This window comes from Lolium perenne, chromosome 4 (assembly GCF_019359855.2).
Source record: "Lolium perenne isolate Kyuss_39 chromosome 4, Kyuss_2.0, whole genome shotgun sequence".
In the NCBI taxonomy this organism is placed as follows: Eukaryota; Viridiplantae; Streptophyta; class Magnoliopsida; order Poales; family Poaceae; genus Lolium; species Lolium perenne.
In genome coordinates, this window is record NC_067247.2 from 61,266,248 (window position 1) to 61,290,913 (window position 24,666).

At 49.6% G+C, this 24,666-nt stretch overlaps 1 protein-coding gene across 1 annotated transcript; it reads right to left on the reverse strand.

Moving 5' to 3' along the window:
- Positions 1-1,399: 1,399 nt before the first annotated feature.
- On the reverse strand, positions 1,400-6,109 carry LOC127292710 (QWRF motif-containing protein 2). Its single transcript, XM_051322160.2, has 6 exons — positions 4,668-6,109; positions 3,580-3,699; positions 2,707-2,820; positions 2,527-2,616; positions 1,909-2,016; positions 1,400-1,814 (listed from the first exon to the last, which is right to left on the reverse strand). Exons 1-6 carry the CDS (start codon positions 5,985-5,987, stop codon positions 1,749-1,751), a joined length of 1,818 nt encoding a protein of 605 aa, XP_051178120.1. The 5' UTR covers positions 5,988-6,109; the 3' UTR covers positions 1,400-1,748.
- Between the last annotated feature and the right edge of the window lie 18,557 nt (positions 6,110-24,666).

The window sequence follows — 24,666 nt, forward strand, 5'->3', positions numbered from 1 at the left end:
AGAACCTGCTGCAGTGCCAAGGTGCAGCGAGCTGCAAAATTCAGTTCAGATACAGCCTAAGGATAATGCGTTTCAGGACGGAGCTCATGTCATGCAAAAGATAACTTATCTTGCAAGAGAATGTATTCCCTCCATTTGAAAATATAAGATGTTTTAGGTACTTATAAAGTAGCTATATACAAACTGAAGTGAATGAACCTACATACTAAAAATAAACCAGATATAAACTAAAGTGGGCGAATCAAAGAAAGTGTTTCAACATCTTACATTTCCAAACGAAGGGAGTAGATGGCAAAACTGAGAATGGCACTGTTTGTTTTGAGCAATATTTTCGGAGGCTGGTTCTGCTTATGTGTGTTTGCAGGGTACAGATTCATATGGACATGGAAAGTATTTGCTTACTAAATTTGTAGCATGAAAATCACTGTGCAATCCTCTCTGTTTGTGGTCCAAGCAATTTGGGTACAGTTAAAGTGACATGGGTGCATTCAGTGATCTGCACCTAAATTGCGTGGTGATTGCCTGGACCTGGAGTGAATGAGATACTACCAGCAGTAGGCTCTTGACTTGAGTCAACGCAAAGAGATTTTCTTGATTTCTTCCAGGTCTTGCAGGAATCCAATGCACAATCTACAGGAATTTTAGAAACCATGCATTTCCCCTTCAAAAACGATATGAGTGCTGACTTTAACTCCTAGCCGCTGCTATATCATAATTCATATCGATCCTTTGTGTGTTGCAGATTGTTCGCATGGATAATGGAGGAGACACGAGCGGTGGAGAACGTTGTGGCATGACCAAGACCTACCAGCTAACTGACCAAATCACAACGATTTCCATCCCCTTGCAGAAACAGTCGAGTCGGCCAATCCATTTCCCTCCTTCCGTTGGTGTCGGTCGTGCACTCGTGGTCTTCTCCATCGCTATCTGACGCCGTCCTCTGGCCGGCACCATCCATCGTCAACCTAGCAACGGTCCCTGGCGCCGTGGCAGAGCTCCCGGCGATGTGGATGTGAGTGACCGTGCGTGAGACCCAACGGCATGGGAGATATCTCAGGTGGGCACGGCAGGCGCTGTCCTATTCCCCGCTCGTGCCCGTGACACTCGAGTGCTCCATTTATGTCGCTCCGGGTCCGGGACATTAATGTTGTTATCTCTCGTGTTCAGAGCTGGATTTGGTGCATGATTAGTGTTGTAGTATCCTCTAAATTGTTGCGCCTGCCGTGCTCTTCAGTTAACCCATCTTGGTCCCAACATGGGAGAGCTACTACAACTGAAGATTCAGCTACGAACCAAACATGGCATGATCATTGCCAATCCACCTGGGTCACACACATCGGTGGTTCAGGAGAATTAGACCAGAAAAAATCTTCCCAGGCGTAGAAGAGAACTGATCGAGTACCAGCAGAAGATATATTGCATTTGCCATGGCGCAGAAGGTCATCGGATAAACACGGAAGAACCCAATCTAAATCTAACTACACTACCTACTCTAAGAGGACCTGCTAAAGAAACTAGAGCTAGATATATACACGTTGCACTTTCATCTGTTCGCAGAGGCCTTAGCGTGGTTCAATTCAGCAATCAGAACCTAGCCAACGAACCACCACCATGACAAGAGCACTGGAACTTCACTTCATAGATGGACCGAGGTAACTTCACCAAAAGTCAGATCGCTCAGTGGGCACCCATCAGGTTTAGCAAACTGCACCTACGCTCTTCGGTTAGTGAGTTAAGAGTAGTGTCAGCTACGAGTGCTTGAGCCTCCTGTGAGTTGTCTGTACTCGCTGCCCTTGTAGGCTACAGTACTTGACCTGAGAGGTGCAGATTTCAAGTGTTATAATAGCTGCATATAATAGCTGCATATAAAATGAAACTAAACCGAACAGATTACATTGTCCTACTTACATGCATTGATGCAAGTGTGGACAGAAGCTCCCTGGACTGATCCATCAGAGCACGTTCTTGCGTAGCGATTCTGGCAAGGTCAGATACCAAGATACTTGTCCCAGATAGCTGCAGGATGACATGAATTAACCCAAATTAGAGAATGAATGCAGGACCTCATAAGTTCAGAAGTACCACGATACAAAGCTGCGAGAGCCGAGAGGGTTTGTATTGGCTATTTGGATGTAGACTTGTAGTTGCGCTCATTGCTAATGTTTATTAATAAGATACTTGGAGCTAAATTTGTAGCATCTTCAATTTAACTCAATGAGTAACTTGCGCGAAACAAACATGCATATAGCCTAGGGCTAGATCTTAGGAAGGGGCAAATATGTAAGAAATCAAGAATTATTCAGAAGTTTGATGGGCTGTCGAAGATAAGATGATCTGGGAGATGGTTAGCCAAACAATTGACACCTCATATGCACAAGTCAATCCAACCATTCATTGCAGATCCAGTGACTTGTAAAAACTTGTAAATTGCCAGGCATGGTAGGTATTGCAATCATTGTTGCAAGAAAATGAACTGGCAAACAACTGGTAAAAAGGAATAAGTAAACAATTTGAAGTAAGCAGTACCTTAGCCAGTAAAGTACATATTGAACTCCCTATTGTCTGCATGATATCAACTGCAGAGCCAACGGAATTCTTTACGTCTTGGATATCAGCCTGCAGTTAAGGGGATAGTACAGGTCTGAGATTTAATCAAAATAAGAAAAACACATGGCAACAATTAACAAGATGGCACGCTATTCCAACCTTTGCTCCATCAACAGGAAGGCACAGAATGGTCGCAGTTAGAGCTTCCACAATTCCAGATAAAGAATCTGCATAGTCCATCTCTAATGAAGACCACTCCTCCAAATATGGCATCTATGTCAAGAAATTTCTTTCAGATTTCCAGAAGTATGTAAAATGATACTAATTAACTTTGAAGCTATTACTGTCATCAGCAAAAGAATAAAGTTCAAATACATAAAATGATCTGGCAACTATGTCAAGCAATTTCTATCAGGTTTCCAGAATTATGTAAAATGGTAATTAACTTCGAAGCTATTACTGTCATCAGCAAAAGGATATAGTTCTAAAAAATAAAATGATCTGATGGATGTGCATGTAACTAGGTACCTCTACCAGGTCAAGCAATGCCTAGACAATATTGATTAGTGTTAAGCAGTATAGTGTTAAGATGGATGTGCATGTAACATCTCATGAATCCCACTGTAGAAGCTAGTAAGCTGCATACAGACATTTTCTTGTTTTTAACTTTATATATAACTATGCATAGGAAAAAAGTATCAAAAGGCCCAGTTGGCTACTAACTTTCCCTACACTTATATGAAAGAAAAAAACAAGTAAATCAATTGTGCATACTGCAAACATAGGAAATCTGTATTCAAATGATCCTGCTTACAGCTAGCAGGTCATGCAGTTCTTTACTATACTTCTTTCCTGTTGACCAAAATATTCTCTTGATAACAATGCCCGTGCTGGATAGTAGCGGGATAAATTATGGAAAGTAATGACTACTAAAATGATTAAATTAAATGAACTAACAACAGATTGTCTATGTAAAGTTAGGAAGCAATGGTAAAACCACGTGCACAGAACCAAAATTAAAGAGGTTCTTACCTGCCCCTTTAGAACCGTCATGAGTTTCCAATTGTTTCGGAATAATTGTAGCTGAAACCTTTTAAGAGCAACAGATTTACGCATGCCTAGGGTAGTAATCCATGCATCACATAAGTCTTTCTGGTAAAGGAAAAAAGAAAGAAAGGTTAGCAAACAAAGAAAAATATAGCAGGAAAGGAAACAGTTGACAGCCAAAGTGGTCTGGCATTCTGACCAAAATGAACTTTATTTTTTCTAGATATAATTACTAAGAAAAAATGCACAATTTTTTTATATGCACAATTCAAACTTCATTGTTTAAATCATCAAATGTTTTGCTCAACAAATAACCCAATAGTATGTGAATTATGTTACACACAATTTATACCATTGGGTAGTATGTGAATTATGTTACACACGAATTATACCATTGGGTATTCAAAAGCACTATCTTATAATTCCGATTTTGGCTACAAACAAGGTATAGTGTAAAAAATGTAGGCCATAGCTCAAAATTTGAAGGTCAGATATGGCCTAAATTTTGAAAAACAGAGGGAGTGCATCATGATAAATTTAAACATATTTATACTTTTTTGGCAATGGATCTAACATACAAAAAGGTTGTCAAAGCTTTGCCTTTTTTTTCTTTTATCCTGTGACTATGGTCCTATGTTGAAAATGATATGATGAGATGTTTGATATTTTATTATTGATAGTTACACCTAAACTGGCTGGTTATGCCTAGTGTGGAAGCTGCTTCCAAGAAATTGCAGACGCCTATAAATATGCTGCACTACGTTATAAGCTATGGCATGAAAGACGCACAAAGATTGGTAACCCTGCTGCACAGACTGATTTAGTTATTTCTTCCGCGGTAAATAACTGAAAGTGTGAAACAAGATTTTCATATATCAGGTAAAGTTCAAACTATACAGCTATGATTTTTACTGCTGGATTTTCAACTCCTACTTATTTTACCTTGCACGATGAGAAAAGAGTAGGGCAGTAATAACATGTTAAGATGCCACATTGGAGAGTGAAATAATTAGACTGCACATGTTTTATGCCCGACGCAATCCAATAATTAATTTATGAATAACAGAACTCACCTCTGCAGTCATCTTGTGTGAAGCAAGTGCAGCATCAGCCTGCGCATTGACACACCGCCACTGCAAATGCCGATTGCACAGGATCCTCAACAGGTGCTCCCCATCAACCTTACTGCCCCCAAGCCACCTCCTCCTCGCCTGACCATCGACACCGTAACCGGACGAGCTTCTCCCCTGCTGATCCCCATTTGATGGGCTGGCCCCGGTAGAATTCCTCGGACGGGACGGACTCGACATCCGCCTCGACGAGTTGCCCGCAAGCTTACTCGGCGAAGACTGCCTAGCCGGTCTGTTGAGCGGCGACGAAGCAAACCCATTCAGCAGCAGCGACTTCTTCACCGGCGCGGTCCTGGGCGACGATGCGAGGGTGGAATTGTGCGTGGTGTAGGGCGTTCCTGGTGGGTCTGCGAACCTGTGCAGCCTGCTGCCAGCGGCATCATGCAGGAACCGGGCAGGCACGCTCATCCCCTTGGTCGGCGGCCGCGCCCTGTGAGAGATGCCGTTGCCGGCGTCCTGGGACCCGGAGTTGCTCCCTGACGAGAGGCTCTCGGTGTCTGACGACATGAGGTAGTCCCCGGTGTCGAACGAGGCGCGCCGCACCCCGTCGTCGAACACCATCGACTGCCGCAGCGAGCGGACGGCGGCGAGCACCGCGGCGCCCTTCTTGTCCAGGGAGCAGTCGAGGCTCTTGGTGAGCGGGTTCCCCTCGAACCCATGTGCCGACATTGGCCAGCGCTGGTGGGTGTGGCCCGCTTCGGACCCTTTCGCCCTCTCGGGGATGGTGCCTGCGGCGGGTCGCCGCCGTTCGGGCGTGGTAGAAGATGGTGGTGGTGCGACGGGGCGGCGGACTGGGGAGGGGGATGTGGTGGGTTTTGCTTTGCTGGTCTCGAGGAAGTAGGAGCGGCCCTGGAAGGCGACGGAGAGGCTCCTGGTGGTGGTGGTGGTGGCCCCGTTGGGCCCCGCGGCGTCGGCATTGCCCGCGCCCGCGCCCGCCGGGCGCGGGCGGTCGACGGAGGAGGAGCGCCGCGGGAGGGGGGACGCGAAGCGGCGGGAGGGCGTGGAGGCGGAGGTGGAGGTGGAGGTGGAGGAGGAGGTGGTGGTGGTGGAGGTGGATGTGGAGGTGGACTTGGAGGAGGGCGCGAGGAGGTAGCGGGAGGAGACGGCCTTGGCGCGGGGCTTGGTGGTGGTGGCCCTGGCGTCGGCATTGGCGTTGGCGTTGGCGGATTTGGAGGGGGAGAGGGCGGAGGCCTGGCGGCGGCGGTGCGGCGAGGGCGAGGGGTTGGGCCGGGGCGCGGCGGCCGCTGCCCCGGCGGCCACCATGGCGGCGGGATCTCGCGGAATCTCGGGCGGGCTTGGCGTGGGGTTTGGGGTTTCAAGATGGGAGGAGGAGGAAGAGCAGCACCATCCCAGCCGCTTCCGAGTGAAGTTGAATCCGGGTGGAGGTGAAGGGCAGAATAGTAATAATGGGGAAAGCGTTGGGGTGGGGCGGGATAAAGGGAAGGGTGGCGTGGTGGTGGGGCCGCGAGCGTAACGGCGGAAACGGGGCGGTGATGGGCCCGGCCCCGGCGGCGTCAATCCGTTCCGTCACCGGCTCTTCTTTTCTTCCTTCTTGTCGTGGGGATCGGCCGTTCATTTGTCACTTACTCATAAGCGTGAGTGTATTGTAAGTGTTTATAGGGGTAAGGGCATCTCCAACCGGCTGACCCAAACGGACGCGCTGGGCCGTCCGTTTTAGGCCGTTTGCGTCCTTAGTATGGCTTCCTTAGAGCATCTCCAGTCGCGTCCCCCAAATCGTCCCCCAAACCGCGCCGGATTGAGCGTTTGGGGGACGTGTTTCGTTCGTGCCGCGTTTGGGGGACGTCGCTCCCCAGTCGCGTCCCCCAAATAAAATTTCGCAAATTTTAAACTTAACTAGATTCGATTAGATTCGTCCAAACTTACATAGATTCGAACGAAATTTGACTAACTTTAAAACTAAACCTAATCTAGAACCACTTGCGGCGGCCGGACGCGTCGTAATCTTCTTGGAAGTTGTACATCTCGTCGGTGACGACCTCACGCTTGACGCGCTCGTCGACGGGCTCGTCCACGGGCTCGTCCTTCACCAAGCCGCTTGGTCTGCCTCGCCGTCGTCGGTGAGGTCCACGGCGGCTTGCGGAGTCGCGGATGGACATGGCGATCGCCGCGTCCGGGTCGCCCTCCAGGGCGTCCTTGTCGTCCATGGACGCCAAGAACGCCGCCCGCAGCCACAGGCGAGTCCTCGGGGTCGTCGGCTGGCGATGAGCCGCTGCTGCCGCTCGTACTCCGCCCGGCGGCGCGGCTGCGGCGCTTCCTCCGGCTCCTCCTTCACCTCCGGCCCGGGATGAGGAGGGCGCCGCCGCGCCTCCCTTGCTTCGCCGCCCGCGCCGCTACCGCCACGCCTCGTGTTGACGGGCGTCGCCGCTCCTCCTTGACCTCCCGTTTGGGGACGGTGTAGGGCGCCGACCGGTGCGACGAGGACGGCGTCGATCGCGCCGGTCCCGAGGAAGAAGAGTGCGAGGAGGACGAGTACGTCGTCCTCCTCGGGCTGCCATTGAGGAGACGGCGGCGGCGGCGACGGCATCTCCCGGCCTTGGAGCGCCGTTGCGGAGGCCGCGGATGACGTTCTCGAGGTGCGCCCGGAACGCCCCGAACGGGCGCGGCCTTCCTGTTCCAGCTGTTGGGGCCGCCGACGAGGTTGTCGGTGCTGTGCATCTCGACGTCGTACTTCGCCTGGAAGTACGACGTCCACCAGGCGTCGTTGTCGTTGACCGCCCATGTCGGATCCAACCGCTCCTCGGCGGTGAGTTGAGCCCGACGGGCCTTGATGGCGTCCCTCCATTGGTCCGTGCGCGGCTTCGGCGGCGGCGGAACGCCAATGCCGTTCACAGCCATCTTCCAGCCGCCGCTGCTTGGCAGCCGCATGTCCGGCGGGACTGGATACCGGGCGTGGTACAGCGCCCACGCCTCCGCCACGGTGAGGCTGCCGCGGCCGAAGCCGTTCGCCGCGGCGATCTTGCGGGAGGACGAGGTCGACATTTTTTGAGCGGCGAGGAGAAGATCTGGGAGGGGGGGAGGCGGCGGCGACGATAAGGATTATGAGCGGCGAGAACTGCAGGGCGTCTTAAAACAGCGGCGGCAGCGGGTGGTTGCACACAATAATAACTCCGGCGCGGACGGCCACGCGGCCATGCACGACGAGACGCGTCCCTGCGTCGCCTGGGAAAACAGGGACGCCATTAACGTCGCTTGACCAAAGGTAGGCGACGGGGTTTTAGCCTTCCGTGCCGCTGACGGGTCGGGCCCGCGTCGGTTGGCCTCGCTTTTCGTTGTGTCCGGCGTCCCCGGAGCGTCCCCTGTGGGACGGGGACGGGCTCGGGGCGCCGGACACCGTATCGGGCCGCGCCGGACAAAAATGGGCTTTGGGGGACGCGGCTGGAACGCTTTTTTTGTCCGGCGCGCCCCAAATCCCTTTGGGGGACGCTTTGGGGGACGCGACTGGAGATGCTCTTAGGGCATCTCCAACCGGCTGACCCAAACGGACGCGCTGGGCCGTTCGTTTTGGGCCGTTTGGGTGGCCAAGCGGACACCCGGACAGTGGCCCTCGTCCGCGTGTCCGTTTGGGTCGCACAGTGCGCCCAACGCGTGGACGCACCGCATATGTAATAAAAAAACATAAATGAAAAATAAAAACAACAAAAAATAAATTTAAACTACTGGTTAGTTAAACTTAGCCCTATTTTGGGCAATTTTTACACAAAAGAAAGCCCTATATGGGCTTTAAACTTAAAAAAAAACCCTAGACAGTGTTTGCGAGCACACGGTGGCCGCCAGCAGTACTACCCCCAGTAGTACTCGTCGTCGGCGGCGGCGATGACGACGATGCCCCCCGGCGGCGACACGCTGTTCCGGCTCGAAACGCCAGAGGGCACCGGGGACTCCGGCCAGGGCGACCACTGCGCCCTTTCCCAGGCGGAGTGCGGGTTCGGCGGGCTCGCCGGCCTGCGCAGCCGTGCCCTCAGCGCGGACTCTGCCGGAGCTGCTCCTCCGCTGCGGCCTGCAGCTCCGCTGTAGCCGGAGCGTGGCCGGGCGCTCCTCCTCCGCCGAGCGCGCGACCCGGCGCTCCTCCTCCTCCCGGAGCGCCGCACGACGCGTTGCCTCCTCTGACGGCGCGCCAGCTCGAGGAAGGCCCACGCCTCCGCACAGGCGTCCTCCACAGGCCTTCTGGCCGCCTCCTCCAGCGCGGAGGTGCGCGGCGTCTCGGCGAGGTGCGGCCATTTGGCCAGCTCGTCGAGATCGCTCTGCTCGCGGACGCGCGAGCGCCGCCTGCAGCTCCGGGTCGTCCTCCTCCGCCTGGGCACGGGGCTCGTGCGGGGCACGGGGCTGCTCGCCGATGTAGAGGCCGCCGGGGCGGCGGCCAGCCCGCCTTGCGGTGTGCGTGGCTGCGCGCGAGGCCGCGCCGTCGCGGAGGTGAAGCACGTGTGCCGGCGCGCATCGTGCTCCACCTCGAACCACAAGTCCCGATTGGGACTTGCGTCGCCGTAAGTGGGGTCTGCGGAGGTCCGCCGGCAGCTGCGCGCGGCGCCTCCGGATCTCCGCGACGCGGCGCGGCCGGAGACCGGGATGGGCGGCACCGGAACCCGATGCGGGCTCGGGTGCCGGCCGTGGGGAGGTGCACGTCCCCCGCGGCATTGGGACGCCGGCGTTCCGGAACATCTGCGCCACCGCTACGGTGACTTAGATCCGCTCGCGCGTACGGGCGTCGCCGGCGGGCCCATGGCGAACGGCGCCGGCGCGACTGGCCGGCTGCTGCCGGCCTCGTGGTCGTTGGCGGACGGCTGGAACTCGCGCTTCGGGGCCATGGCGGCGCGGAAGCTTCGAGCTTGCGCGTGCGGCCGGAGTGGAGAGTGGGGACTGGATAGGGACAGTCCCCTTCCCCAGTCCACATTTAATAGGACTGGGGCACCGACAAGTGGGCCAGCCACGCGGACGAGGCGGACACGCGAGGACGCCGCGTGCCATCCGCGGCCACGCAAACCTGGCCCAGATTTGGGCCGGGTTTGCGTCGTTCCGGACTCCGCGGCCGTCCGCTTATGCGGTGCGTCCCCGCGTTGGGCCGGGATTTTGTCCGGCTCGACCCATCCGGACGCGCGGGCGCGGGATGGGTCGCCCCGTTGGAGATGCCCTTAGAACACAACAACTGAACAACTCTCCCCAGCCCCCGTGTCGCTCCTCCTGGAGTGGCTCGGGCGGAGCCCAAGATCTGCACCACCTAGCCGCCCCTCCTCCCGATCCTCCCCTGCCGCCGCCGGTGGATGCTGCCGGGCAAAGCCCGTGCGGTGGCCGATGGCGGCGGGCCTTCTTCCTGTGGCGACGCGAGCTCCTCCCTTCGTTGATGTTGGCCGCGCCCAAGCGGACGTTGGTTGGTGCGGGCGAAGCTGGCCGCGCCCAAGCGGGCTCTGGTGCGGGCGACGCCGACCACGGCCAAGCGGCCGTTGGTGCGGACGAGGCCTGCCGCGCTCACGCGGGCATCGGAGCGGTTGGGCGCCGGGGCAGCGGCCCTGGGCTGCGGTGGCGATGGCCGGCGAAGGGAGGCTGCTGCTCGGCGCATACGGCGGTGGATCCGGTGCTTGGCGGCGGATCTGGCACGTGGCGCAGCAGCTTCGGTTGTAGGGTGGCCGGGATGCGCAGATCTTGTGCGTGGCGGGCCTCCCCGTCCAGATCTGGTGCTTCGGTTGCTGGCCTTGGTCGCACGCTGCTCCCTTTGGGCGGAGGTTTCTTCCCGACATTATGAGCCACGTGTGAGGCTAGGTTGGAGAGGATGGAAGCTTCCGGGTGAAAACCTTGCAGTGATGCCGGCGACGGTGACGCCTTGTGCGCCGCTTTCCTTCTTGGAGGCGTCGTCGAGGAACTTGTTCCTCCCCCTCCCGTCGAAGTCTCATGGTCTCCGGGTGAAAACCTAGATCCAATTCCTTTGGATCAGATGACGGCGGCATCTACGATGTCGCTTCCTTCTTGGGGGCATCGTCTTGGAGACCGAGACTTTTGATTTCAGGCGGCGGTGCATCTGTTTGGGATCGATGAAGCAAAAGGGGTAGCAACGGTGGGTGGCAGGAATACCCTTGACATACTAACATCGTCAGTCGAGCTTTGTTGGTCCTCTTCTCGGGACTGGAGCGGCACATGCCCGCCCCCCTTCGGATATGTCTTCTCTCTCCGGTGTTGTTGAAGGCGGCGAACAAGCTCGTGGCAGATGAGGCGACGGCTTCGAAGTGAACTTGGTGCTGTTGTGACGAAGTCGAAGTCTCCCGTCGTAAGCACGAGGGATGATGTGCGATGAAGCCACTTGCCCCGGTGTTCTCTTTGTGTCGTTTAGTCGGCCTTCCCGGCGCTCTGTATGTCTAGTGGCATTCCTATGGATGTAAAGGTTTTTGCCCGGAATAAACCGAGCTGTTTGGGTCTCTGTACCATTTCTCCTCTATTACAATGAACATAGCAGTTCTCCTGCTGTTATTCAAAAAAAAGTATGGCTCCCTTTGTCCTTGCTGAAAGAACATCTCTCACATTATGTTTTGTGTGTTTGATGTCAATATATGTGATACACTAATGTTTGTTTAAGTGGTACAGGGATTACATAGATTTATATTCATGTGTGTTGGATATGGTCGGTCTGTCAAAAGGAATCAGAAAAAGTTGTGCAGGCCGGATAATCCGGGCCGGATATTGTTGAAATATCCGGCCCCCAGATTTCGGCTAAGTCAAATAAGGAAAAGCAGCGCAGTATAGGGGGCGGATTTTTGCCCGGATATTGTCCCGGTATTGTACCAGGGCCGGAATATCCGGGCCGGATATTTTGGAAATATCCGGCCCCCTCGAATTTGGCTAAGGACTGGAAGAAAAACAAGTCTGGCATAGGGCCGGATATTTGGCCGGATAAAGTCACAGTTTTGTCCCGAAGGCCGGATTATCCGGGGGGGCGGATTATCCGGCCCCCCGGAAGCTGCAACGGCTCAATTTTGAGGGGGGTATAAATACCCCCCTTCTTCTACCTTGGTTGCTTGCTCAATCATTACACAAGAAATCTGCCAAGCCACCTCCATTAGAGCCACCTTAAGAAACTCAAGATTTGCAAGATCTCCTTCCTCCCCCAACCAAAGCTCTTGATCTTTGGAGATTCGAAGGAGAAGACACCGATCTACATCCTCACCGAAGCGTTCTTCATTTCCCCCTCTCTTGTTTGAGGGATCTCATGCTAGTGTTCCTATTTGGTTCCCTAGTTGATTTGTGTTGATGTATTGTTGTTGATTGTTGTGTTGTAACAGATTTGGGAGCCTCCAATTTGGTTGTGGATGTGTGCCCCAAGAACCTTGTAAAGGCACGGTTTCCGCCTCGAGGAAATCCCTTAGTGGAAGTGGGCTAGGCCTTCGTGGCGATCTGAGTGAAGCCTTCGTGGCTGTTGGTTTGGCTTTCGTAGCAACCACACTCCTCCAAACATAGACGCACCTTCTTGCAAAGGAAGGGAACTACGGGAATCATCTCCGTGTCATCGCGTGCTCCACTCTGGGTTACCTCTATCCTATTCTATCTCTATATTGCTTAGATATATCTTGCTTAGTTGTTTGCCTTGTCATATAGGTAAATTCACTTAGTTGCATATCTAGAGAATTTACCTTTTGTGTCAAGCCTAAATTGAAAAAGAACTAAAAATTGGTTAGCACCTATTCACCCCCCCCCCCCCTCTAGGTGCGGCATACGATCCTATCAATTGGTATCAGAGCCTCGGCTCTTATTTCGGGCTTAACCGCCTAAGAGTATGTCGGACGATGGACCATCGGAAGGGGAGACTAGGCCGGTGTTATCACCAGAATTTGACCGAGTTAGAGGTGGGCCGCGATCAAGATGGGCTTGAAGAATATACATGGAAGAATATACGTGGATCGGCCTTATATGCAAAGTTTGGGCTAGTTTGCCCGTGTATCTGTAATATAGTAGGATACGTGTCGGTTAGTTAGAGTTTGGCTCGTGCACGGTTGGGATTATTCCCACGTTAGAAAGTCTACGGACTATAAATATGTATCTAGGGTTTATGAAATAAACAACAATCACGTTCACCACAAACCAATCTAGGCGCATCGCCAACTCCCTTGTCTCGAGGGTTTCTTCCGGGTAAGCATCATGCTGCCTAGATCGCATCTTGCGATCTAGGCAGTACAAGTTTATTCGCTGTTCATGCGTTGCTCGTACTGAAGCCTTTTTGATGGCGAGCAACGTAGTTATCTTAGATGTGTTAGGGTTAGCATTGTTCATCGTATTATATGCTGTCGTCGTGCAACCCTGAGACATCTAGCCGCCCTTACACCTATCTTAGGTGTAGGGGCGGCACCCCGCTTGATCATTATTTAGTAGATCCGATCCGTTATGATTGCTCCTCGTTCTTCAAGGATTAGTTTAATATCTGCATAGTTAGGCCTTACAAACGGATTGAAGGATCCAGTGGCGCGTAGGGTGTAGTTTGCTAGCCCTAGACAGGATGTTCCGGGGATCAACCTCGTGTTGGTTTTTAGGCCTTGTCTAGGGATGGTTTACGATCACCGTGCGTGGCCGCCAGGCTCAATCACGAGTAGGACGTTCCGATTATGTGGTGAAAACCCTAAATCGTAGTAGATCATTTTAGCTTTATATCGATCAAGCAGGACCACCATATATTCGTGCACCTCGTGCGAATCATGGGTGGATCAACTCTTTGAGCCGATTCACAGGACAACCTGAGAGCCGATCGAGGCTCGTATTTAATGTTTACGTGTATGCCATGCAGGAAACTAAGCGAGGCATCTCCATCACCTTCCTGACCAGGTAGAGGGCCGGTGGCACGCCTGCACCGGCATCGGACGTGCGTGCCGAGTCTTTGCGGGCCGTCGCTCGGAGGGACCAGGGGGCCGGCCGCGATCTGGGAGCCTCCGAGGCTCTCTTTGTGTTGCCCGTCGCTGCTCGCCGGTGGGTTTACGACCGCAACACATTTACGGCACGCCGGTGGGACCGCCTTCGACATCAACCGCATCGCCATCTACATACGAGATGGCGGACGGCACCCGATCACGTACGAGGATCGACGGAGGAGCTCAAGAAGAAGTATGACGAGGTCAGCGATCCTCGAAGCCGACCTCATCGGCTCTTTTCACAGAACCCGCTCACACGGCATCCGGTGGAAAGGGTTCTCACTGGCGCGCTCGATGGGGTGGACCTGTCCGCCCCGTCGGAAGAACGCACCAGGTCCTGCGCGTCAGGAGGTTAACTTCATGGTAGCTCATTCGCTACACCGCCATTCTGAGAGCCTGGTGAACACTTTGGAGCGTGTCGCTCTGCGGGTGATCCAGGAAATCATGAGGCATTAGTACTCTCCGTCAGGACCAGCTCTCGGGACTTACCAAGGAGAGATGCCACTCCAGTCCCGTCCACCGCTGCCATTCGCGTTGGCAGCACCAGAAGTGCCGAGTTCACCGGCATACGTCGTCTACAAGATCGGTGGTGACCCTAGTGACTACCAGTTCTTGCATGAGGCGCCGAAGGAGATCCCTCACGGGTACACGTGCACATACGTGCCGGCTGCGATGGCGGGCACTCACAAACCAGGCCTGCAACAGCGGGGACCTACGGAACAACGGGAGGAACTTCGGGAACAGATCTTGAGAAGCAGACGTGGCTAGCTAAGTATGCCACTCCGACAAACCTCCAGAGCTCAACTCCTGCAGTTGGCTCAGAGCTGGAAAAGCAAGCATGGCTGGCTAAGTATGCCACTCCGGCGAATCTTAAGAGTTCGACTCCTGCAGCCAGCACCGCGGATCAGATCAGTACCATCCTGAGAGACCAGTTCGGCATGGTGCCGAAAAGGAGGACAATCGGCTATTCCAATCCGTACCCCAACGAGTACGAGTTGATCCCGCTACCACCCAAATATCGGCTCCCTGATTTCTCCAAGTTTAATGGATCAGATGGTTCCAGCTCCATCGAGCATGTGAGCCGATATTTGGCACAGCTGGGCACGATCTCAGCAGCAGATGAGCTGCGTGTGAGGTTCTTCGCACGATCCCTCACGGGATCGGCTTTCGGGTGGTACACATCGCTGCCACCGGACTCAATCCGGACGTGGAAAGCGGTTGGAAGAGCAGTTCCACATGCGGTATCACTCGAAGGCTTCGAGGCCGGCATTGCCGATCTAGCACAAGTACGTCGAAGCGTGGAGAAGCGTGGCAGAATACGTCCAGCGCTTGAAGCTGACGTTAGGAACCGATGTTATTCGGCTCGTGTGACTGAAAAAGAAGCGGTCGAGTTGGCGGTGGTGGGCCTTGCATCACCAATCAAGGATATGGCCTCCCAAGCGAGACTACCCTTCAACGGCGCACATGGTTCGAAAGCGTCGTTATATGAACAGCGCCACCCAGACTTGTACCAGGACAAATTCAAGCGTGCGGTAGTCCTGGTTGAGGCGGATGGAGACGAAGGCTCTGCGGGAGATCAAGAGGTAGCAGTGGCTGAATGGACTCGGGGGGCAACCCCCGTGTCCTGCAAATGGGTTAAGCCACCAGGTCCGCCCAGAGGGTTTGATTTTGACGTAACTAAAACTGAGCAAATCTTCGACCTCTTACTCAAGGAGAAGCGGTGAAGATACCCGAAGGCCTCAAAATCCCCACGGTACGGGAGCTGAACGGAAAGCCATACCGCAAATGGCATAACTCGTTCTCCCATACCACCAACGCATTTGCGGGTGTGGCGTCAGCAGATCCAAATGGCGATAGAACAAGGACATCTAATTTTCAACCAGTACGCCATGAAAGTCGACACTCACCCCTTCCCCGCCGTTAACATGGTGGAGTGCACTTACCCTGGAGGGTGCCAGCCAAGATTCTCGTTCAACATCAACATGGTAGGACCTGGACACCACTCTGGTAAGGATGGAGACGAGGGCAGCTGCTCTCGTAGCAAGGACACAGAGGAAGCCGTTCCACGCGATCGGCTCCGTCACGATGGCAAGCGCTACATCACAGAGGGAGAAGTGAGGAACGTGAGATATCAGCGACCTCTCTCTGATCACCTCCTCAACAAGTATGTGAGTCAATATGACCAACGCCGACGACCCAACGACGATGATGAAAGAGATCGTCTGGCTAGGGACGCCAGGAGACGTCGTCGGCATGATCGCGACGAGGAGAGATATGAGCGCCACGCCAAGGAAAGGTTAAGAGAGCAAGACGACGAGGATAGGCACTGGGACTGCCCCTTCTTCAGACACTGCTGGGATTCAGGAATGAGCCGATTGCCTACAATCGGCAGCGCCCGAGAATGTAGACAGAAGAGGAAGGATGCAGCTAACGTGTCCGTGTTCAAACGTCTAGGGCCTCTCCCACCTCGGAACAAGCACGCTGAGTCCCCTCGGGTGGAAGATCTCGAGGATTTGGAAGACGATGATGAAGAAGAAGAAGACAGGTACCACCGGCCAAGGTGGTTGATACGTCTCCGACGTATCGATAATTTCTTGTGTTCCATGCCACATTATTGATGTTATCTACATGTTTTATGCACACTTTATGTCATATTCGTGCATTTTCTGGAACTAACCTATTAACAAGATGCCGAAGTGCCGATTCTTTGTTTTCTACTGTTTTTGGTTTCAGAAATCCTAGTAACGAAATATTCTCGGAATTGGACGAAATCAACGCCCAGGGTCCTATTTTGCCACGAAGCTTCCAGAAGACCGAAGAGGAGACGAAGTGGGGCCACGAGGCGGCCAAACCCTAGGGCGGCGCGGCCCCTGCCCTGGCCGCGCGGCCCTATGGTGTGGGCCCCTCGTGACGCCTCCTGACCTGCCCTTCCGCCTACTTAAAGCCTCCGTCGCGAAACCCCCGGTGCGAGAGCCACGATACGGAAAACCTTCCCGGAGACGCCGCCGTCGCCAATCCCCTCTCGGGGGATTCAGGAGATCGCCTCCGGCACCCTGCCGGAGAGGGGAATCATCTCCCGGAGGACTCTACGCCGCCATGGTCGCCTCCGGAGTGATGTGTGAGTAGTCTACCCCTGGACTATGGGTCCATAGCAGTAGCTAGATGGTTGTCTTCTCCCCATTGTGCTTAATTGTTGGATCTTGTGAGCTGCCTAACATGATCAAGATCATCTATCTGTAATTCTATATGTTGCGTTTGTTGGGATCCGATGAATAGAGAATACTTGTTATGTTGATTATCAAAGTTATGTCTATGTGTTGTTTATGATCTTGCATGCTCTCCGTTACTAGTAGATGCTCTGGCCAAGTAGATGCTTGTAACTCCAAGAGGGAGTATTTATGCTCGATAGTGGGTTCATGTCTCCGTGAATGCAGGGAAGTGACAGAAATCTCTAAGATTATGGATGTCTTGTTGCCACCGGGGATAAAACATTGGTGCTATGTTCAAGGATGTAGTTACTGATTACATTACGCGCAATACTTAATGCAATTGTCTGTTGTTAGCAACTTAATACTGGAGGGGGTTCGGATGATAACCTGAAGGTGGACTTTTTAGGCATAGATGCATGCTGGATAGCGGTCTATGTACTTTGTCGTAATGCCCAATTAAATCTCACTATACTCATCATAATATGTATGTGCATGGTCATGCCCTCTTTATTTGTCAATTGCCCAACTGTAATTTGTTCACCCAACATGCTGTTTATCTTATGGGAGAGACACCTCTAGTGAACTGTGGACCCCGGTCCAATTCTCTATCTTGAAATACAATCTCTTGCAATCTTGTTCTCTCTGTTTTACGCAAACAATCATCTTCCACACAATACGGTTAATCCTTTGTTACAGCAAGCCGGTGAGATTGACAACCTCACTGTTTCGTTGGGGCAAAGTACTTTGGTTGTGTTGTGCAGGTTCCACGTTGGCGCCGGAATCCCTAGTGTTGCGCCGCACTACATCTCGCCGCCATCAACCTTCAACGTGCTTCTTGGCTCCTACTGATTCGATAAACCTTGGTTTCATACTGAGGGAAAACTTGCCGCTGTACGCATCACACCTTCCTCTTGGGGTTCCCAACGGACGCGTGTTGTACGCGTATCAAGCTCTTTTTCTGGCGCCGTTGCCGGGGAGATCAAGACACGCTGCAAGGGGAGTCTCCACTTCCCAAACTCCTTACTTTGTTTTTGTCTTGCTTAGTTTTATTTACTACTTTGTTTGCTGCACTAAATCAAAATACAAAAAAATTAGTTGCTAGTTTTACTTTGTTTGCTATCTTGTTTGCTATATCAAAAACACAAAAAAAATTAGTTACTCGCATTTACTTTATCTAGTTTGCTTTATTTACTACTGCTAAAATGGCCACCCCTGAAAATACTAAGTTGTGTGACTTCACAACCACAAATAATAATGATTTCTTATGCACACCTATTGCTCCACCTGCTACTACAGCAGAATTCTTTGAAATTAAACCTGCTTTACTAAATCTTGTTATGCGAGAGCAATTTTCTGGTGTTAGTTCTGATGATGCTGCTGCCCATCTTAATAATTTTGTTGAACTATGTGAAATGCAAAAGTATAAGGATGTAGAAGGTGATATTATTAAATTGAAATTGTTCCCTTTCTCATTAAGAGGAAGAGCTAAAGATTGGTTGCTATCTCTGCCTAAGAATAGTATTGATTCATGGACTAAATGCAAGGATGCTTTTATTGGTAGATATTATCCCCCTGCTAAAATTATATCTTTGAGGAGTAGCATAATGAATTTTAAACAATTAGATACTGAACATGTTGCTCAAGCATGGGAAAGAATGAAATCTCTGGTTAAAAATTGCCCAACCCATGGACTGACTACTTGGATGATCATCCAAACCTTCTATGCAGGACTGAATTTTTCTTCGCGGAACCTATTGGATTCAGCTGCTGGAGGTACCTTTATGTCCATCACTCTTGGTGAAGCAACAAAGCTTCTCGATAATATGATGATCAACTACTCTGAATGGCACACGGAAAGAGCTCCACAAGGTAAGAAGGTAAATTCTGTAGAAGAAACCTCTTCCTTGAGTGATAAGATTGATGCTATTATGTCTATGCTTGTGAATGGTAGGACTAATGTTGATCCTAATAATGTTCCGTTAGCTTCATTGGTTGCCCAAGAAGAACATGTTGATGTAAACTTCATTAAAAATAATAATTTCAACAACAATGCTTACCGGAACAATTCTAGTAACAACTATAGGCCATATCCTTATAATAATGGTAACGGCTATGGTAATTCTTATGGGAATTCTTACAACAATAATAGGAATTCACCCCCTGGACTTGAAGCCATGCTTAAAGAATTTATTAGTACACAAACTGCTTTTAACAAATCTGTTGAAGAAAAGCTTGGGAAATTTGATATACTTGCTTCTAAAGTCGATAGTCTTGCTGCTGATGTTGATCTTTTGAAATCGAAAGTTATGCCTAGTAGGGATATTGAAAATAAAATTGTTACTACAGCAAATGCCATCCAAGTTAGAATTAATGAGAATATAAGATTAATGGCTGAATTGCGTGCTAGGTGGGATAGAGAAGAAAATGAAAAACTAGCTAAAGAGAAGAATGTAGCTAAAGTTTGGACTATTACCACGACTAGTAATGCTAATGCTACACATGTTGCTGCACCTCCTAATATTAATAATAAAAGAATTGGTGTTAGCAATGTTTCCACTTCTAATGCAAAGCGCGCTTACTAAAGCTGCTAAAGCTGAAAGCGCTTTGTGATAAAACTGCTGAAATTTTTTCCAACATTGAGGATGATGATCCCATTGCTTTAGATTATAATGGTTTGAATTTTGATGATTGCCACATCTCTAAAGTTATAAAGTTCTTGCAAAAACTTGCTAAAAGTCCTAATGCTAGTGCTATAAATTTGGCTTTCACAAAACATATTACAAATGCTCTCATAAAAGCTAGAGAAGAGAAACTAGAGCGCGAAGCCTCTATTCCTAGAAAGCTAGAGGATGGTTGGGAGTCCATCATTAAGATGAAGGTTAATGATTTTGATTGTAATGCCTTATGTGATCTTGGTGCAATTGTTTCAGTTATGCCTAAGAAAATTTATAATATGCTTGACTTGCCACCGCTGAAAAATTGTTATTTGGATGTTAATCTTGCTGATCATTCTACAAAGAAACCTTTGGGGAAAGTTGATAATGTTCGCATTACCGTTAACAATAACCTTGTCCCTGTTGATTTTGTTGTCTTGGATATTGAATGCAATGCATCTTGTCCCATTATATTGGGAAGACCTTTTCTTCGAACTGTTGGTGCTATCATTGATATGAAGGAAGGTAATATAAAATATCAATTTCCTCTCAAGAAAGGTATGGAACACTTCCCTAGAAAGAGAATGAAGTTACCTTTTGATTCTATTATTAGAACAAATTATGATGTTGACACTTCGTCTCTTGATAATACTTGATACACACTTTCTGCGCCTAGCTGAAAGGCGTTAAAAAAAGCGCTTATGGGAGACAACCCATGGTTTTTACTACAGTACTTTGTTTTTATTTTGTGTCTTGGAAGTTGTTTACTACTGTAGCAACCTCTCCTTATCTTAGTTTAGTGTTTTGTTGTGCCAAGTAAAGTCGTTGATAGAAAAGTTCATACTAGATTTGGATTACTGCGCAGAAACAGATTTCTTTGCTGTCACGAATCTGGGCTGTTTTCTCTGTAGGTAACTCAGAAAATTATGCCAATTTACGTGAGTGATCCTCAGATATGTACGCAACTTTCATTTAATTTGATCATTTTCATTTGAGCAAGTCTGGTGCCTCGATAAAATTCGTCAATACGAACTGTTCTGTTTTGACAGATTCTACCTTTTATTTCGCATTGCCTCTTTTGCTATGTTGGATGAATTTCTTTGATCCATTAATGTCCAGTAGCTTTATGCAATGTACAGAAGTGTTAAGAATCATTGTGTCACCTCTGAACATGTATATTTTGATTGTGCACTAACCCTCTAATGAGTTGTTCTAAGTTTGGTGTGGAGGAAGTTTTCAAGGATCAAGAGAGGAGTATGATGCAATATGATCAAGGAGAGTGAAAGCTCTAAGCTTGGGGATGCCCCGGTGGTTCACCCCTGCATATTCTAAGAAGACTCAAGCGTCTAAGCTTGGGGATGCCCAAGGCATCCCCTTCTTCATCGACAACATTATCAGGTTCCTCCCCTGAAACTATATTTTTATTCCATCACATCTTATGTGCTTTGCTTGGAGCGTCGGTTTGTTTTTGTTTTTGGTTTTGTTTGAATAAAATGGATCCTAGCATTCACTGTATGGGAGAGAGACACGCTCCGCTGTAGCATATGGACAAGTATGTCCTTAGGCTTTACTCATAGTATTCATGGCGAAGTTTCTTCTTCGTTAAATTGTTATATGGTTGGAATTGGAAAATGATACATGTAGTAATTTGCTAAAATGTCTTGGATAATGTGATACTTGGCAATTGTTGTGCTCATGTTTAAGCTCTTGCATCATATACTTTGCACCCATTAATGAAGAAATACATAGAGCATGCTAAATTTGGTTTGCATATTTGGTCTCTCTAAGGTCTAGATAATTTCTAGTATTGAGTTTGAACAAGGAAGACGGTGTAGATTCTTATAATGTTTATAATATGTCTTTTATGTGAGTTTTGCTGCGCCGTTCATCCTTGTGTTTGTTTCAAATATCCTTGCTAGCCTAAACCTTGTATCGAGAGGGATTACTTCTCATGCATCCAAAATCCTTGAGCCAACCACTATGCCATTTGTGTCCACCATACCTACCTACTACATGGTATTTCTCCGCCATTCCAAAGTAAATTGCTTGAGTGCTACCTTTAAAATTCCATCATTCACCTTTGCAATATATAGCTCATGGGACAAATAGCTTAAAAACTATTGTGGTATTGAATATGTACTTATGCACTTTATCTCTTATTAAGTTGCTTGTTGTGCGATAACCATGTTTCTGGGGACGCCATCAACTATTCTTTGTTGAATATCATGTGAGTTGCTATGCATGTCCGTCTTGTCTGAAGTAAGAGAGATCTACCACCTTATGGTTAAGCATGCATATTGTTAGAGAAGAACATTGGGCCGCTAACTAAAGCCATGATTCATGGTGGAAGTTTCAGTTTCGGACATATATCCTCAATCTCGAATGAGAAAATTAATTGTTGCTACATGCTTATGCATTAAAGAGGAGTCCATTATCTGTTGTCTATGTTGTCCCGGTATGGATGTCTAAGTTGAGAATAATCAATAGCGAGAAATCCAATGCGAGCTTTCTCCTTAGACCTTTGTACAGGCGGCATAGAGGTACCCCTTTGTGACACTTGGTTAAAACATGTGCATTGCGATGATCCGGTAGTCCAAGCTAATTAGGACAAGGTGCGGGCACTATTAGTATACTATGCATGAGGCTTGCAACTTGTAAGATATAATTTACATGATACATATGCTTTATTACTACCGTTGACAAAATTGTTTCATGTTTTCAAAATCAAAGCTCTAGCACAAATATAGCAATCGATGTTTTTCCTCTATGGAGGACCATTCTTTTACTTTCATTGTTGAGTCAGTTCACCTATTTCTCTCCACCTCAAGAAGCAAACACTTGTGTGAACTGTGCATTGATTCCTACATACTTGCATATTGCACTTATTATATTACTCTATGTTGACAATATCCATGAGATATACATGTTATAAGTTGAAAGCAACCGCTGAAACTTAATCTTCCTTTGTGTTGCTTCAATGCTTTTACTTTGAATTATTGCTTTATGAGTTAACTCTTATGCAAGACTTATTGATGCTTGTCTTGAAGTACTATTCATGAAAAGTCTTTGCTATATGATTCACTTGTTTACTCATGTCATATACATTGTTTTGATCGCTGCATTCACTACATATGCTTTACAGATAGTATGATCAAGGTTATGATGGCATGTCACTCCAGAACTTATCTTTGTTATCGTTTTACTCGCTCGGGACGAGCGAGAACTAAGCTTGGGGATGCTGATACGTCTCCGACGTATCGATAATTTCTTGTGTTCCATGCCACATTATTGATGTTATCTACATGTTTTATGCACACTTTATGTCATATTCGTGCATTTTACGGAACTAACCTATTAACAAGATGCCGAAGTGCCGATTCTTTGTTTCTGCTGTTTTTGGTTTCAGAAATCCTAGTAACGAAATATTCTCGGAATTGGACGAAATCAACGCCCGGGGTCCTATTTTGCCACGAAGCTTCCGAGAAGACCGAAGAGGAGAGGAAGTGGGGCCCCGAGGCGGCCAAACCCTAGGCGGCGCGGCCCCCCGCCCGGCCGCGCGGCCCTATGGTGTGGGCCCCTTGTGACGCCTCTGACCTGCCCTTCCGCCTACTTAAAGCCTCCGTCGCGAAACCCCCGGTGCGAGAGCCACGATACGGAAAACCTTCCCGAGAGACGCCGCCGCCGCCAATCCCATCTCGGGGGATTCGGGGAGATCGCCTCCGGCACCTGCACGGAGAGGGGACTCATCTCCCGGAGGACTCTACGCCGCCATGGTCGCCTCCGGAGTGATGTGTGAGTAGTCTACCCCTGGACTATGGGTCCATAGCAGTAGCTAGATGGTTGTCTTCTCCCCATTGTGCTTAATTGTTGGATCTTGTGAGCTGCCTAACATGATCAAGATCATCTATCTGTAATTCTATATGTTGCGTTTGTTGGGATCCGATGAATAGAGAATACTTGTTATGTTGATTATCAAAGTTATGTCTATGTGTTGTTTATGATCTTGCATGCTCTCCATTACTAGTAGATGCTCTGGCCAAGTAGATGCTTGTAACTCCAAGAGGGAGTATTTATGCTCGATAGTGGGTTCATGTCTCCGTGAATGCAGGAAGTGACAGAAATCTCTAAGATTATGGATGTCTTTGTTGCCACTAGGGATAAAACATTGGTGCTATGTTCAAGGATGTAGTTCTGATTACATTACGCGCAATACTTAATGCAATTGTCTGTTGTTAGCAACTTAATCTTTGGAGGGGTTCGGATGATAACCTGAAGGTGGACTTTTTAGGCATAGATGCATGCTGGATAGCGGTCTATGTACTTTGTCGTAATGCCCAATTAAATCTCACTATACTCATCATAATATGTATGTGCATGGTCATGCCCTCTTTATTTGTCAATTGCCCAACTGTAATTTGTTCACCCAACATGCTGTTTATCTTATGGGAGAGACACCTCTAGTGAACTGTGGACCCCGGTCCAATTCTCTATACTGAAATACAATCTACTGCAATACTGTTCTATTGTTTTCTGCAAACAATCATCTTCCACACAATACGGTTAATCCTTTGTTACAGCAAGCCGGTGAGATTGACAACCTCACTGTTTCGTTGGGGCAAAGTACTTTGGTTGTGTTTTGCAGGTTCCACGTTGGCGCCGGAATCCCTGGTGTTGCGCCGCACTACATCTCGCCGCCATCAACCTTCAACGTGCTTCTTGGCTCCTACTGGTTCGATAAACCTTGGTTTCATACTGAGGGAAAACTTGCCGCTGTACGCATCACACCTTCCTCTTGGGGTTCCCAACGGACGCGTGCTTGATACGTCCAATTTGCATCACTATTTTATATCATAATTTGCTGTTATTCATTGATATATTTCATATTGGGACACAATACTTATGTTATTTCATCTATTTTGCATGTTTCATCATTATTGGGAGATCAAGCACCGGAGCCAGGATTCTGCTGGAAAAAGCACCGTCAGAACGCAATATTTCGGAAGATCAACTGTGGGAGGAAATTATACCAAAAATCCTATTTTTCAAGATGACGAAGGAAGCTAGAAGGAGGAGCCAGGAGGAGCCAGGGTGGGCCCACACCCTAGGGCGGCGCGGCCCAGGCCCTGGCCACGCCGCCATGTGGTGTGGAGGGCCCACGGCCCCTTTCGCCTTCTTTTCTTCG